The 15,463-nt window shown below is 60.2% G+C and overlaps 3 protein-coding genes across 11 annotated transcripts in view; 2 read left to right on the top strand and 1 right to left on the bottom strand.

Moving 5' to 3' along the window:
- The window catches only part of ZC3H18 (zinc finger CCCH-type containing 18), a 41,659-nt gene extending 32,919 nt beyond the window's left edge, over positions 1-8,740 (top strand). For 6 of the 9 annotated variants that reach the window (XM_072043655.1, XM_072043654.1, XM_072043652.1 and 3 more), the window contains 6 exons: positions 153-305; positions 2,363-2,523; positions 3,096-3,289; positions 4,411-4,507; positions 6,374-6,470; positions 7,833-8,740. In XM_072043655.1, coding sequence (XP_071899756.1) covers positions 153-305; positions 2,363-2,523; positions 3,096-3,289; positions 4,411-4,507; positions 6,374-6,470; positions 7,833-8,031 — 901 coding nt within the window. In that variant the 3' untranslated portion in view covers positions 8,032-8,740. The remainder of the gene's footprint in view (positions 1-152; positions 306-2,362; positions 2,524-3,095; positions 3,290-4,410; positions 4,508-6,373; positions 6,471-7,832) is intronic. The other 3 variants (XM_072043653.1, XM_072043651.1, XM_072043648.1) reach the window with 3 other exon arrangements.
- A 1,328-nt stretch (positions 8,741-10,068) lies between these two features.
- Positions 10,069-12,526, top strand: IL17C (interleukin 17C). The gene is made up of 3 exons (XM_027465808.3): positions 10,069-10,202; positions 11,440-11,771; positions 11,905-12,526. The coding sequence occupies exons 1-3, from the start codon at positions 10,200-10,202 to the stop codon at positions 12,152-12,154; spliced, it is 585 nt and encodes a 194-aa protein (XP_027321609.3). The 5' UTR covers positions 10,069-10,199; the 3' UTR covers positions 12,155-12,526.
- Positions 12,527-13,134: 608 nt separating this feature from the next.
- CYBA (cytochrome b-245 alpha chain) lies at positions 13,135-15,260 on the bottom strand. The gene is made up of 6 exons (XM_038185358.2): positions 15,073-15,260; positions 14,407-14,476; positions 14,122-14,196; positions 13,929-14,012; positions 13,766-13,847; positions 13,135-13,647 (listed from the first exon to the last, which is right to left on the bottom strand). Exons 1-6 carry the CDS (start codon positions 15,128-15,130, stop codon positions 13,465-13,467), a joined length of 552 nt encoding a protein of 183 aa, XP_038041286.1. The 5' UTR covers positions 15,131-15,260; the 3' UTR covers positions 13,135-13,464.
- Positions 15,261-15,463: the final 203 nt, after the last annotated feature.

Raw genomic sequence — 15,463 nt, 5'->3', positions numbered from 1 at the left:
TGCTGGGAACACCACCTGAACCGATTACATTTGCAGAGCACCCTCCTTTCAGAGGGTTCAGGACACGGGTGGAACTGTCCCTAAAGGGTTCCTTCTCGCCCCGTTTGGCCGCCCAGCGCAGCGGGGTGAGGCTGTGGTTTGCTGTGTTGCAGGCGGACGATCAGCGGCAGCATCAGCGGCAGCGCCAGCAGCTACAGCGGATCCAGCTCCCGATCTCGGTCCTTGTCTCGGTCTCTCTCCAGATCTCATTCCAGATCGTCGTCTGCCTCAGTCTCCCACTCCGCTTCTGGGTCCAGGAAGTCCAGGTACAGCCTCGCTCCTCCGTCAGCTCTGCTGGAGCAGCATGGGCTGGATGAGAACCCCTTGTAATTGTTTGGGTTCTCGCAGTGAAAGCTCCCTCAGCTTCAGGTGTCAGCGGCTGTAGGTAACTAGGACATGGACCAGGATTGTCCCTTTGTGTGGGGTTATGAATCCCTCGTCCCAAATCGCGGTACTACTGTGTTGACAGGGGCCTTGTGGCTTATCCAAGGAAATAATTGGTGCTGAACTGTCCACATTTACCCAAATTATGGCCAAACCCCTTCTCCTGACGGCCAGGTCTTAGTTTAACATTTTATCTCATTGTGGGGGGGAACCAACACCCCATAAATTAATTTAGTTACAATTAACAGTCTGGGGCTGGGGAGTTTTGCTGTTCTAAGCCTCCAGTTACCGAATGTCCTTAGGGAAGGTGCTCGGCCTGCCAGGAGAGGGAGGTCAGAAGAGACCTAAAAGGCCCAGCTAATGATATTTTTACTTTGCTGGTGAAGTTGCACGACCAGTTCCCTTTGTATTTAGCCCCAAGTGGGTAGTTAGAAGGCTGTTAATCTGGGAGATTTGTAAACAGCTCATTCCCTCCAGGAAGGAGTTGTGAAGTAAACCCCTTTCAAGTCCTTCCTGCAGATTTTTTTTTGCATCTCTTCATACGCCCGGAATGCCCAAAAACTTCCCAAGCAGCCTTGAAACGCAAAGCTTCCCAGTGGTAAAGCACGGATTTAGAAGCAGCCCTGTCACCTAAAGCCGGCGGATAAAACAGGCTTTAGCTCCGACCATTGTTAATTCCCACGTGTGAAACTCCCAGGTTCAATATCCGCGTGATTTTACAGAAATGCCAGCTTGTTTACCGCGTGCTTGGCACCTTCCTCAGATCAGGCAGGTGATGCAAGAGGCTCGGAGAGCTCTCAGCTGTACCAGGGCTTGAGAGGAGAGGATGGGAAAACCTTCGCTGCAGGGGCTGCTCCTGTGGCACCGGGCTGTGCCAGCTGCTGGGCGTGTGGATGAGGAGGAAATTTAGGAATTAGCCTGTACCCAAACCAGGTTTGCTGCCACAGGAGCTTTCCCAAAGGAGTTTCTGGCTCACCCAGTCACGCTGTGGCTTTCAGTGAGACTTTCTCTCAAAATTTAGCCCTGTTTCGGATGCCCGTGGGTAGCAAAGCAGCAGCTTGCTCCAGGTGTGTGCCTTGCAGCTGCTGCAGCCCCTGCAGCTGTGCACAGCCCGGCTTTCACCGAGCGAGCCTGGATCTTGCCAGCTGGGCTGCAGGAGTCGGTGTGGCCTGCAGAACCTGCTCGAGAGGCTGCGGGAAGATTCACACGGTTAGGATACAGCTGGTCCTGCACGGCGCTGGGAGCCCTGCAAGCCACGTCCCAGCTGGCTGGGATTTGGGGCAAGATTTGGGGAGGGGAGACAGGGCCCCCGAAGGGAAATCCACCTGTGCACAGCCCTGCTTTTTTGTCTGGCGTGCTCCGAAGTAGAAAGCCTTTCTTAGATGAATTAGACTGTCTGATGGTTTGAAGGTTGTGAATCCATTAGCAGATAGCCATCTCGGAGGCTTCCCTCCCTGTCATTACCACTCCTGGCAGCGTGTGCCTCTTCCCAATAGGCAGCCGGGCTCTCCTGTACCCTGGGGAGCCGGGCAGGAGGTTCGGGCTGTAGGACTCGAGGTCTGTGAATAAACTCGTGCAGCAAAAGCACTGCCAGGAAACCCTTGACCTGAGCCATGACGCTGACACGTCCGTGGTAGCGCACACCCTGCTTTCACTTTTTGTTTACCTGGGGGAACAGTGACCTGCTGAGCTTTGCCTTAATCCTGTTTATAAATAAACAGGACTTTCTAGGCTTTAACTCCTTCAGGATTTTCATATTAGCTGTGCCCCAGGAGACACAGCCTTTGTCTTTCCCCTGGATGTTGCCCGCCTTAGGAGCTTTCTGACATCGCAGCCGCTCTCTTTGGGTACACTGGGGGAGTTAAGACAAACTGCCTGCCTCATCGCTGCCTGGTTCTCGTTGCGTTTGCGACTGTAACGGGTTGTTGGCTCTTTCCAGGTCCCTGAGCGTGAGCAGCGTTTCTTCTGTCTCTAGTGCCTCCTCCAGCAGCAGCTCCGTGCGCAGCGCTGACTCCGAAGACATGTACGCGGACCTGGCCAGCCCCGTGTCCTCAGCCAGCTCCCGATCCCCAACCCCGGCGCAGCAGAAGAAAGGTAGAGGTACCTGGTTTGGCTTTTTCATCTTTACGGGGTACTGGGGAAAGGGAGGGAGCAGAGATCTGCCTGCAGCTTGCTGGATGATACTGCGGGTGCCAGGAAAATCAGTCAGCAGGGCACGAGTGTCTGGCAGAGTCAGGTGAGACCATGGCAAAGGGAGGCTGTGGGGCAAACACACGTTCATCCTTTTGTCCATGTGGCTGTAAAAATGCCTTTTCCTGCCCAGGAGTCTTGCCTGATGCTCCTTTATTTTTGTTCTCTTTCACCATTGCAAGGTGATGGTGATAGGCACTTTATATATAAATAAAAAACTGGATGACTCCAGTATCAGGCTGTAAGTCCTCTCTGTCCCTTTTAGACTGGAGCAGAGGTGGCGGCAAGAGCCTTTTGTTCCTTGTCTTTTATGTGAAGTGTTCTTTGCGGAAATTATGGTTTCCTGGATCTCCTGACCTTGGGGCCAGAGGCCACGCCAGCTGGTGTGGGCTTTTCCAGTGCTTGGGGCAGCACCCGCTCGCCCTGCAGACAGGCGAAAGGGATCGGTGGCGAGCCACGTGTCTGCGCTCTGCTTTCAACAGGAAAATCAAAAAAAGAAGACAGCGCTAAAGAGGAGAAGCGGAAACGGGACGCCTCTGCTCAGCTCCTGAAATCGGCCAAGCTCGCCCAGGGGAGCAAATCCCAGCAGCTCCTGCAGCCCCAGCAGCCCGCAGCCCCCCAGGCTCAGCAGGGAGGCTTCGCTCACAAGGAGATCAAACTGACACTCTTGAATAAGGTGAGAGGAGGGACCCCAGGGGTCCGTGGAGCGAACGGGGCCGTGCTGTGGGGCTGCAGGCTGGCAGAAGGGGAGCTGCAGGCTCCGTGCTGTCGGGATGAGCTCGGGCGGGTAGCTGCAGCTGGGGCTGGAGAGGCACAGAACCTGTCTGGCAGCACACACCCTGCGGTGGCTTCAGCTTGGGACTGTGTTGGCGGCTCCCCTGGGGCACATTCCTGCTGCAGCTTCAAGGGCTGGTCCCGGCTTTCTCCAAGGCTGCATCCCAGGCAGCCAGACCAAGGCACAGCGGGGCTTTGCCCACCCAGAGCATGCTCCCAGCACGCTTCCCAGTGAGCTGGCCTCCCCCTGGCACCTCCAGAGCCGGCTGCTGGCAGGTCATTAACTGCGGTAAGAGGTAAAAGTGGCAAAAAGGAGCCCGCCTGGTGCTCGCCCCACTTCCAACAGAGCCTGATGCCCCACTGGGGTGCCTGCAGCACAGACTCAATCCAGATCAGGCGAGAGTTTGACCTCGTGGGGCTTTGTGCCGCAGCAGGGTGTTGGCTCCCGTCACGTGGCTGGGTTCCTGGTTTTATAGTTTTAATGGTTTTTTTTTTTCTTTTTTCCCTGATGGTCTCTTTCCCGTTGCAATCTGAGGCCGCAGTTTTCCGTACTTCCCCGTGCTGTGACGTGAGGCAACTTTATCGGGGCTGCGAAGCGTGCTCTGCGGGGAGGAGCAGGCAATTATACCAAACTCGGGACTGGCACAATCGGTGCTGGACCAAGGCACAGCTCCCCGAGCCTCACTGCCCTTTGCCATCCTTGGTGCTGCCAAAAAAGCCTCCCCAAAGCGCTGCTCTTCTCCCGTTTCTGGCAGTAACAAAAATAGCCACGAAACACAGCACAGAGTTGGCCCCAGAGGCTGTTGCTGCTCCCGTGCAGTGGCAGGGGAATTTTATGGTGGCAGGGGAATCGCACGGTGCTGGGGATGGCGGGGACTGGAGCGCAGCAGGAGTTGAACAGGAGCTGTGTTTGCATCAGCGAGCCAGCGCAGCGCTGGCAGCCGTCGCAGGAAATAATCTGTTGGCTTTCCTCCCCGGAGGGAAATGGCCACTCACCTCCGTTGTCTGCTTCATTCCATTCAGGCAGCTGACAAAGGAAGCAGGAAGAGATACGAGCCAGCAGACAAAGACAGGCCGAGCTCTCCAGCAGCCAAACGGGCGAACCTGTCACCCGACCGAGGTGAGACATCGGCCGGAGGAGGGTTTTGGCCCCGGCAGGGTTCCTGCCCTGCCACCAGAGGCACCCCAGATCGGGTGGCAAACATCTCCTAAAAGCCCCTGCTGCAGGAATCCCCTTGCTGGAGGGGTTTCCCTGCGAGCAAAGCCTTGGAGCGAGCCATGGCCACCAGATCCCCGGGCGTCTTAGCCACCGTGCTGCACCACCGCGGTGGCGCTGAGCCGCTGCGGGCTGGCTGTGAAGTAAGCGAGGTGAGGTCAGCCCTGGGCAGGCCGAGCCCGGCTGTGCCGAGCTGTCTTGTGGTGTGCCTTGCCAGCGCCGTGGCTCCGCCGTGTCTGTGCACCTCCACTGCAAAAAAAAAAATTAAAAAAAAAGGAGAATCCCTCGCTTTGAAGGCACGGCGCGCTCACCTCCACCTCAGGTACGCGTCCATCCTTCCCAGGAAGGCTGCCCTGTGTCCTGTCATGGCACTGGATGAGGCTGTTCCCTTCCCAGGGGCTTCACCTCGTGGTGGTATCACTGCGGGATCGCATGCTCCTGATAAGGCTTCTGGCAGTGCTTCGAAAGGGAGCACGGGCTGCCAAGGCTCCGGGATGGGTGCAGTACTTGGCTAGATCATCCAGCCTGTGAAATGAGCCGATTTCCCCACTTGTGTGTGACACAACCTGATCTGCCCTGTGTGATTAGAAAGACGCAGGCTTTCCAAGTGTTCTTCTGCCTCCGAGTCCTTGGCAGGAGTTCCGAGCACTTGGAAAACCGAGCTGCGAGGGACCTGAATGTGATGCTCCAGCCACTGCTGAAAAACAAGGGGGGTGGGGGGGAAGTCGGTGGCCAGAGGTGCCTCTGTTTTTGGCATCCCGTGCCAGCATCGCCACGTGATGTTGTTTTCCCCGTTGTCTCAGCTGTAGGTGTATCTTGTTGACTCTGGGCGCTCGCCAGAAAAAATTGAGTGCTCACAGCCCGCGTGCTCTCAGCTGCTGCGGCGCGGAGAGGGACGGGGCGAGGGGGAAGTTCACTGGGACCTAGTTCACGCCGACTGCTGAGCTGCAGACAAAGGGACGGGGTGATCTAGCAAACCGTGCTGGTTTTATGGATGTAGCTGTAATGACACACGTGATTTGTTGTCTGTACACCATAAAACACTTGTAAACAGTGGTAAGTGGGACACGAGCCCGGTGAGGCAATTCGGCCTCACCTCACAGTGGCGAGCGTGATGGAATTGGGACTGAGCGGAGGCACCAGGCTCAAAAATCGCAGCGCGGAGCTGTCGGTGGCTGTGCTGAGTCTCACTTCCCTCTGCTATAACCCTGCTGTGATCAAATCTGCAGCGCTGCCCGCCTCGTGGTGTCGGGAGCAGAGCACTGACCCAACAAACAGCCGGGCCGTTGAGCACCTTTGCTCTCCGGAGCGGTGATGAAAGTGAGATCAGCAGCCCCGGGAATTGCTGTCCTGGCAGCAGGGCGTGCAGCTTGGCTAGTGCTCAGGGCTCAGGACAGCCCCGGGGGCATGCGGGCTGCTTCCAGGTGTAGCTCCTCCCCGTGCTCCGGGATATCAGTGCTTGGGGAACCCGCTGCAGCCAAGCAGGACCCCTGAGGCCCACGAGTCCACACGGGGCAGCTCCCTTCAGCCTCTGCTGAACACACTTTGGGGGGGATGCTGGCTCTAGGAGCAGCAGAGCTGTGCTCGCGCAGCGCTCCTTGAGCTGATAAACCAGCAGCTGCCTGCTGCAGAGCCACCTTGGGCACCTTCGTGGCCACAAACTGCACCAGCTGCCCGCAGATAATGGGGCACCCACGTGCCGAGGTGGCACGGTGGGCAGGTAATGACCTCAGTGACAAACAGAACATCTCACCTTTTATTTTCCTGTAGGCTCTCGTGACAGGAAGGCAGCCGGGAGAGCCTCCTCACCCAAACAAGAGCGGCAGAGGGGCCAGAACACGAAACCATCTCCCGCGCAGGCGGACAGGTCAGTGCGCGCTTGCGCTCGTGGGGGTCTCAGCGACAAGGCTGGGGCAGCACAGCCAAACTGGAGGCCCTCATCTCCCTAAAATAACAGCCCTGCAGAGAAAACCAGAGCCCTGTGCTGTCTTTCAGCCTTTCCCAGGTGGGGTGAGGCTCTCACGGGGAAGGTGAGCGCTTCTGGTGACCCACACGTGCCGGAGAAGCGCTCGTGCTGCTTCCCGTTGCCCCGCTTTCCCAGCTGTTCCCTTCCTCCTCTTGGGGCAGCTCTGAGACTCTGACCGGAGAGTTTCCAGTTGCCATGGAGGCACGGGGAGAGGAAGGACGCGAAGCTCCTTGGCCGGGAGCCAGAGGAGCTCAGGGGTTCACGCGGGAGCCACCGCTGAGCTGTTCCTGCTCGGGAAGGAACCGGCGCCCGGGGGGGGTTTCTTGAGGTCGGTTCCGGCAAGCGGAGCCAAGTGGGTTAGGTGCGAGCGTGTGGTGCTGGGGAGAGGGAAACTGCAGCCCCTGCTGCCCAGCTCCCTGTGCTTCAGGTGCCCAGTTCCTTTTCTTTGTACCCCGAGCTGCTCAGCGTGCTGCTGACGCTGAGACGCGGCCCCTGGGTGCCTCTGGGTGGTGACAGGGGCTTGCCTCGTGCCTCGCGTCCCCTCTGGTGCTGGCTGCCCAGCTCACGGCCCATTTCTTGGCAGCCCGCACCTGCTGCTGGTGCTGGGAAGGTCCCAGTGCAGAACTGGATGTGTGGCTCCAGGGGCGTTGGGCTGCGCTCTGCTCCGAGCCCGGTGGTGTGAGGGTTGTGGGGCACCTCCTGCGGCTCACCCAAAGCTTCCTCGGGCCTCGTAGCCTGCTTTGCATTTCCCTGGTGTCAGCTCCGAGGACCAGCCTGAGCAAACGGGCTCAGCCCTGTCCTGTCCCCCCGCAGGACTCCTCTCGTCCCCTCTCCCCAGCCTGGGGCGTGAGCGAGCCTCAGTGCCTGTGTGTCGGTGTCTTCCCAAACCAAAGCCTGGCCCCAGCCACCACAGCCCCGTTCTGCTGGCCCCGAGGTCCTGTTTTAAAGTGCTGGAGAGGAACCTCAGCCCTTCCAGACTCGGGGCTGACCGCATCCTTGCTTCTGCCCCTCTCCTGCCTGCTGCTGTCGGGGTTTGGCAGTGTTGCCTGCAGGGTTTGGCACACCCCATCCCAGCGGCCGAGGAGCTGAGCTTAAATTTCAGGGATCCCCCCAGGGCAGCTGAGCTTCCCCTGCTTCAGATTGTTTACCAGAGTGACTCCTCTCCTCTCCAACCTGTTCCTTGGAGCCGTGCTCCCTGCTGGGGTTTGTCCCCATCCTGCCTGCAGCCTTCCTCACCGCCCTGTGCCTTTCTCTCCCTGCCAGGAAGCGCCAGCTCTCTCCTCAGTCCAAGAGCTCCAGCAAAGTCACGAGCGTACCGGGCAAAGCGTCCGAGCCCGGCCCCACGGGTGCCAAGACGGGCAAATCCAGCACCCTGTCGCGACGGGAGGAGCTCCTGAAGCAGCTGAAGGCCGTGGAAGATGCCATCGCTCGCAAGCGGGCCAAAATCCCCGGGAAAGTATAGTGGGCCGTGCCCCCTTAGTGACTGTTCATGTTTTTATAAATAGTGGAAAAGCGGCCACTTTGGGATTTTGCAGTTCTGTCTTATTTTGGCCGCGATTCTTTTTAAGGAAAAAAAAAAAAAAAAAACGCCCAAAAAAAAAAGAAAAGAAAACCTGACCCACGAAGTTTGTCAGCTGAGACCGTGCGCCCCGGCTCCCCAGTGGGGCCGGGCACCAGGACGGGGGCTTCCACCCCCCTTTTCCATGTAAATTATGCACAGAGGACTCCAGCCCTGTTGGATGCTCTCACTCCTTCATCTCTCTCTCTTTCTCTCTCTTCACCCTCTCCTCTTTGCTAGCCTTGAGTTGTATTCTCCTAGTTAGCCCTGCTGTGTGTTGAGTGTCTTCAGCAATGCAGTTCTATAATACTGTGTAACAAGAGAGCCGAAAACTGCTGTGAACTACTGGCAACATCACCTTGTCCCCCGCCCTCCTCCACCAGGAACAAAAATATATATATATTCTTGACTGAAGCCTGATTGGGAAAACCACCTGTCTTTTCTTTTAAGCAGCGGATTGTTGCAGTTGATTTAAAAGGAGCCCTGAAGCTGTTGTGCGATGTCTGTCTAACGAGGAGGGTCCTTTTTCTGTTGTTTGTTTTTTTTTTTTTCCCTCCCCCCCTTTTTTTTTTTGAGGGATATTCCCTGAAATAAAGTATTTTGATAACCAGTTCTTCCTTTCTCCGCTGTCCTCTGCGTGCCCCTCTCCTCCCTCTCCCTTGCCTTAAGGGGCCTGTCCCCATCCCTGTCTCCAGCCTCTGTGGTTTTTATTCCCCAGGTAAACCCCCAAGTGCCCTTTTTACCCCCCCCAAGTGCCACGGGACCTTCTGGCCTCCAGTTCACCCTCCCTGCTTCCACCTTGTTCAGCCAAATCCCTCCTGAGCCGCCACCCTGTGTTCCCTCCCAGTGCTGGTTTCACCCAGCGGAGGGGGGTACCCCTCATCCAGCCCCTTTGGGGGAGGCTTTTGGGGTCCCTGCTGTCACGCTGCCCCCCGAGGCCCTGCGTGCCTTATCCCTGCCTGCTCGGGGCTGGTGGCACTGCAGCACATCGCTGCTGAACGCCTGCAAATTCCATCTCCAGGAGCAAAAACCGCGGTGCCTGGTGCCAGGGCGCTCGGTCTTGTGTGTAGCAGCATAAAGATGCTTCCTGGGGTGCTGCGGGGACAGGGGCTGGGGGCTGACCCTCATCCTTTGCACCCCAAAGGGTTTTAGACTCATGCAATGCTGCTCTAACAGGACACATGGTTATAGAAGCCCCTCGGTGGTGAGCAGGGACCCCCAACTGCTCCCCGTGCTTCGGCAGCAAAATGGGGTGCGAGGGGCTCCTTGCAGCACCCCGGGGGGGCTTCCCCTTGCTGCCTGCCCCTACAAAGCCCCACGGGGCAGGGAAAACCTTCCTCTCATCCCTGAGCCACCTCTTCTGACCCCGCCGTGCCTGAGCCCTCTCTGCCGGGCGCCCCGGGGAGCCGCAGCCCTTCAGCCCTTTTCCAGGGTTGCCCAATTCGGGATTTCTGCTCCGGGTTTGTGGCAGCCCCGGGAACGTGACAGTGATATCACCGCCGGGCTTACGCAATGGGGCCAGGGCTGTGACAGCACGGGGCACGGGGACTGTCCCATCATTAGGGTGCCTTTTGCTTCCCCATGGGTCCCAGGAGGGTCTTGGGGGGTGGGCAGTGACCAAGGACCATCCATTTGGATGCCCCCGGGTGCCCAGCCAGGCCACAGCCACCCCAACCCTCCTGTGCCCTGTGCCCTGTGATGCTCCACGCTGCCACGTGCCCATCAGCACCTCGCCATCAAGCACCCAAACCGAGCTTCACCCCCTTTCCCCCCCCCAATCCCAACACCTCCGCGCACCCCTTTATTCCCCCCCCAAAAAAAAAACACGCCAACCCCATCCATCCTTTTTGGGGGCAAACGATTTCCGGGCCCCCAGGAGCAGGGCTGGGACACGCCGGGCTGAGAAGGAAGTGCGGCGGCCCGCGGGGAGGAGGAAGGCAGCCAGAGCTGGAGTTTCCAGGTGTGTGCACATCACCTGCCCGAGCCCTATATAAAGGTGGAGGCGGCGGCGGCGGCGCCACTCGGCTGCAGCTCGCAGGGTGCCCTCGGTGCCTCCCGTCCCGCTCCCACCCATGGTAACCCCAGGGGGTCTTGGGGGGGCACAGGAGGGGGCATGGGGGGGGCGCTTTGAGGAGCGCATGGGGTACGGGAGGTGTGCGAGGCTGGGCTTTGGCCACCCAGGGGGAGAGGAAGGTGCGTGGGTGCGCGTGGGGGTGTCCCCGTGCACACGTGGGGCTTGGTGGCTGCTGTGCGTGGAGGTGCTGCTCATCCATAGGGACCTGGGGGGGCGTGGAGGGGTAGCTGGGGGGGTGTGTGCGTGTGTTGCACACACACAGGGGCGTGTAGGCAGGTGGGTGACTGTGGGATCGTTGGGGCGCAGCTGGTGCTGGATGCGTGGAGGGGACGGGTGGCACCGGGTACATGCGTGTGTGCCACTGCGCACAGAGGGGCTGGCAGCAGCTGAGTGTGTGGGTGTGTAAATGTGTGTGTAAATGTGTAAATGTGTGTGTAAGGGGGTGTGTGTGCATGTGCAAGTGCACACCGGTGCCTCGGTGTGAGCTGCACGTGCTGGTGCCGCTCCGTGTGCGTATAAGTGTGTGGATAACGATATCGATGTGTGTATATATAAATACGCATATAATATATCAAATTATATATAATTGTGTGTGTGTGCATGCATAATGTGCCAAATGACGTGTGTGCGTATGAGAGCCACACATATACATATAATACATATGCATTTTATATAAATACACATATATAATATATAAAAAATGTTGTGTGTGAGAGCCACAAGTGCTGGTGCCACCGTATGTGCATGTGTGTGTACTGACATATATTTATATCACATGTACATATTTATATATATATATATTTACATATTTATATGTATAGAATGTCTTTTGTGTGCTGAGGGGGGTGCAGAGAGGGGCAGGAGCTGTGTGTGTGTGTAGGGGCTGTGGGTTTCGGTGTGCCCCAACACACTTCAGCTGTTTTTTTTTTGTGTGCGTGTATCCACGTGCACATCTCGGTGCCGGTACTTCTGCATGTGGCTGTGCACATGGAAGGGCAATTTTGGGGTATGGATGCGAGCTGGGATTGTGCAGCCAGCCTTGTGCCTGCATGGGCTGCTGTTTGCGTGGTGTGCGCACTCGTGTGTGTGTGCCGGTGCTCGGGGGGGACTGGGGAGTGCACCCAGTCTCACCCCAAAGCTTTCCTTGGAGAGGATGCGAGGGGTCCGTGGGCTGGTTGGGGTGCCACCAGGTGGGTGCTGGGCATGGTTTTACCTCCTGACCCCCATCTCTCCATCAGGGCTGGCTCGGAGCCCTGGCTCTGCTGAGCGCCCTGGCGCTGTGCCGCTGCCTGCGGCGCCCCGGCGCCCACCCGCACCTTCCCCACGTGCACTGCTACAGCGCGGGCGAGCTGCAGGACGGCGAAGCCCCCGCGCATTTCATCAGCCACAGCCTGCGCTGGGACCACTACGTGCCGGTGCAGCTGGTGCCGCAGCTGGAACGCCTGCAGGACGAAGCCCGACGCCGGAGACGTCGCCGGCACCACCGCGAGCGCGCCTGCCCCGCGCTGCAGCTCCGCGCCGGGCTCCGCAGCGAGCCCAACGAGCGCTCCATCTCCCCGTGGCGCTACCGGTGGGTACCCGGAGAGGATAAAAACAGAAAAACAGGGTGGGAAAGGGGGAAATCCAACCATGAAGTGGGCACCGGTGCGGTGCTGGGGTTACGGGGGAACGTGGTGGGATGCTGAGGGTGCCCCTGCTTGCAGCATCGACGAGGATGAGAACCGGTACCCCCGCAAGCTGGCCTTCGCCGAGTGCCTCTGCGACGGCTGCGTGGACGTGAAGACGGGCCGGGAGACCACCTCGCTCAACTCGGTGGCCATCCACCAGACCATGATGGTGCTGCGCCGCAAACCCTGCCCGCGCCCCTCCGGCCCCGGCCTCGTCACCTTCGAGGTGGACTACATCAAGGTGCCTGTGGGCTGCACGTGCGTCCTGCCCCGCACCGGGCGCTGACCCCGCTCCCGTGGAGCCCCCCTGTCCCCCCAAAAGCGTGACCGTGTCACCGCTCCCCCCGCCGTGCTTGTTCTAGAGCACCCCCAAACCTCCACCCTTTTATTTATGAGTTATTTATGAGCCCTGCCCCGAGACGAGGAGCCGCCGACGCCTGCTGGGGGCTTCTTTTTTTTAAAAAAAAAAACGTATTTATTGCTGACCTCCCCCCCAAAAAAATAAAGGCAGCGGCCCCGGGGTCCAGCATCAGACCCTGCGAGCGCTCCCCGGGCACTCGCTGGTTATTTATTCCCCCGTAGAGCTATTTATTGAGCCCTCCGTGTGCTATTTAACGTCGGCACCGTGCAGAAAAATAAATCCTGACCCTCCGTGGCACGCCGCTTGCTTCGTCTCCACCTGGGGTGACGTGGTGGTGGGGGGGCAGAATTATTGGTGCAGGGTTGTAGGACGTGCACGGGTGCCCCCACCGCCAGCTGCCCCCATGGGTGCTGGGTTTTGGGGCATCTCTCAGCCCCACAGCACCCAGCACTGCAGGGTCCCCCCCCCGGCACCCGCAGCACCCCGCCACCCACTCCTTTCCCATGGCTCAGCCCCCGGGCACCCATGGGCTCAGCGCCACCTGCTGGGGCCACCCCATGCGCCCTGGCGGCACCCATGGGTGCTGGGGGCTGGGGATCCCCCCGGAGCAGCCGCTGGTGCCCAAAACCAGGAAGGATTTGTCCCCACAAAGCAGAGGATGGACACCGGTGTCCCTTGTCCCCCCCTCGTGATACCCCCAGACCTCCCTTGTGGCCCCAATTTCCCTGTTGGGGAGGTCCCACAGGGCTCTGGGGGCTTTTTGGGGGCACACTGTGCCACTGCAATGCACGCCCCCGCCCCGGGGAAAAGCTGTCACCAACCCCCAGCTGGGGCCAAAGATTTGGGCACTGAGCCCCCTCCCCAAGCTCACACCTAGAGCACCAGGGAGCCAGACGCAGGCAGGATCTGGGACTTTTTGGTTGTTTTATTGCAAAAAAAGCGCTGAAAACGTTAAAAATGAAACCAAGGCAGGAGCGGGTGCAGCGAGCGGAGCTGCGTGGCTGGTGGGGGGGAGCTGGGGCTGCCATGGGGATACGGGGAGCCCCCAGGGGGCTACAAGGACCTGAGCATCCCCTGGAGATTTGGGGAGCACCGGGGGGGCCACAAGGACCTGAGAATCCCCCGGGGATTTGGGGACCCCCTCCAGGCACCACGGTGCCCCCAGGGCGCAGCAGGGAAGCGGGTGGAGGTGGAAAGGGGGCCACAAGCAGCAGAAGCTGCCCCCCCCCGGGGCATTATTCGGCCTCCACGGGGATGGGGTTGACCTGGCCCCCTTCTTCTGCCGGCTGCTTCCTGCGTGTATCGACGGGGGGCCGTGGCGGGGGGTTGCTGGGGGGCTGCTTGATGGTGTCCCCCCCGCGCGGCCGCTCCCGGGGCTTCTGCTCGATGGGGCTCCACTCCTCGCCGCGCACCGCCGCCTGCAAAGACAAGGTTGGGGGGGGTCTTTGGGAGCCCCTCTGCTCCAACCGGGCCCCCCCAGCCCCCAAAAAATCCCAAAATCCCCAAATTCCCCCCCAGAAGCAGCCCCACGCTCACCAGCAGGTAGATGCCGCTGGCGATGCCCAAGCAGACGGTGCCCAGGATGGTGGAGAGGAGGAAGCCAGCGGGGACGGCGAGCCTGGGGGCACAGGGGGGGCTCAAGGGGGGGCTCAGGGGGGGCTGCACCCCAACCCCGACCCCCCCACCCCACCCCACTTACGCAGCGTGCAGGACGGCTCGGACGTAGTAATTCCTGGTCAGGGGTCCGAACACCTTCACCACCGCCGTCATGTACTTCTGGCCGCTGCGGGGGGGTGCTGGGGGGGTCAGAAAGGACGGGACCCCCCCACACCAGCCCTAAGGGATCCCCAAAATCCCCCCGGGTGGCTGTAAGGGGTGGGGGGGTGACTTACCAGCGCTCCATGGTGGAGCCCCTCTTGCGCTTGCTGCGGGGGTACTCGAGCAGGCAGACGAAGACGCCTGCAGCGCTGGGGGGGGGCGGGGGGGTCAAGGAAAAATGGTGCTTGGTGGGTCAGGATCAGCCCCCCAGGTGCAGCCCCCGGGGGAAACGGGGCAGGAATGGAGAGATTTGGGGCCAAATTTGGGCAGGGAGGATTTGTGTGGTCCCCCCTCCTGGTCCCGAATTGGGGCAGGGGTCTCCCCACTGTGCCCCCCCCCCAAAAAAAAAAAAAGGATACATGGCGTAGACGGCGAAGTACCAGCCCTTGAACTGCCCCGCCACCGCCACGATGCCACCGGTCAGCATGACTGCGGGGACACCGGGGGACAGTGGGGACGCTGGTGGCCCCCCCAGCCCACAAGGGGATATGTGTGCCCCCCCCCCAGCTCAGGAACCCATGGGGTGGGACGCCAGGGTGATGCTGTGTGCGGGACCCCCTGGATTTAGGGTCTGGGGGGGGCTGTGGGATGAGCGGGTTGGGGTTGGGGGGCACATTTCGGAGCCCCTCCACTTTGGTGGTGGCACAATTGGGGCTGGGGGACGGCGCTTGGGGACCCCGAGCCCCCCCCCGACCCCAGCTTTTTGGGCACTGCGGGGTGAGCCCCATGGGGTGCCACGGTGCCCCAGGGGTGCCACCCTCCCCGTGTGACACCCCCATGGGTGCCACCCTCCCCCCCCCCCTGCGCTTCCGCGTCCCCGCTGCCTCTCACTTCCTCCATCCCCAGCCCAAACCAGGCCAAAACTGGGGGGGCCACGACCCGATACAAACCACAGGGACACACTTATGGGGACAACACGGGGGTCCCTGGGGTCCCTGCGTGGTGGATCCGTGCCCCACAGCCCCCCCAAAGCCTCCCACCCCCCCCAAAGCCCCCCACCCACCCCCGCAGCCCCCCGCACTCACTGAGCCCAGCCGCCAGCGCCTGCTCGTTGGCCCACATCGCCCACTCAATCTGCCCCATGGCCCAATTCGGCTCAGCCCGGCCCGTTTTGGACGCGGAAGGGCAGCGGCGCTGCGTATGGGACCGAGCCCCGACCCTAAACCGCGCCCCCACCCCATAAACCCCACCCCATACCGATAAACCCCTCCTCTCCCCAATAAACCCCACCCCACCCCAATAAACCCCACCCCTCCCTGATAAACCCCACCCCTCCCTGATAAACCCCACCCCTTACCGATAAACCACGCCCCTTTCCCATAGGCCACGCCCCTTTTTGTCCCCCCCCCAGGACCCCACTGGGGTCCCTGGGGTCCCAGGGGGGGTCACATCCCGCTCCCCCCCCAGCACCGCACA

This window comes from Anas platyrhynchos, chromosome 12 (genome assembly GCF_047663525.1).
Source record: "Anas platyrhynchos isolate ZD024472 breed Pekin duck chromosome 12, IASCAAS_PekinDuck_T2T, whole genome shotgun sequence".
Taxonomy (NCBI): domain Eukaryota; kingdom Metazoa; phylum Chordata; class Aves; order Anseriformes; family Anatidae; genus Anas; species Anas platyrhynchos.
This window is presented reverse-complemented; position numbering and strand designations above follow the sequence as displayed.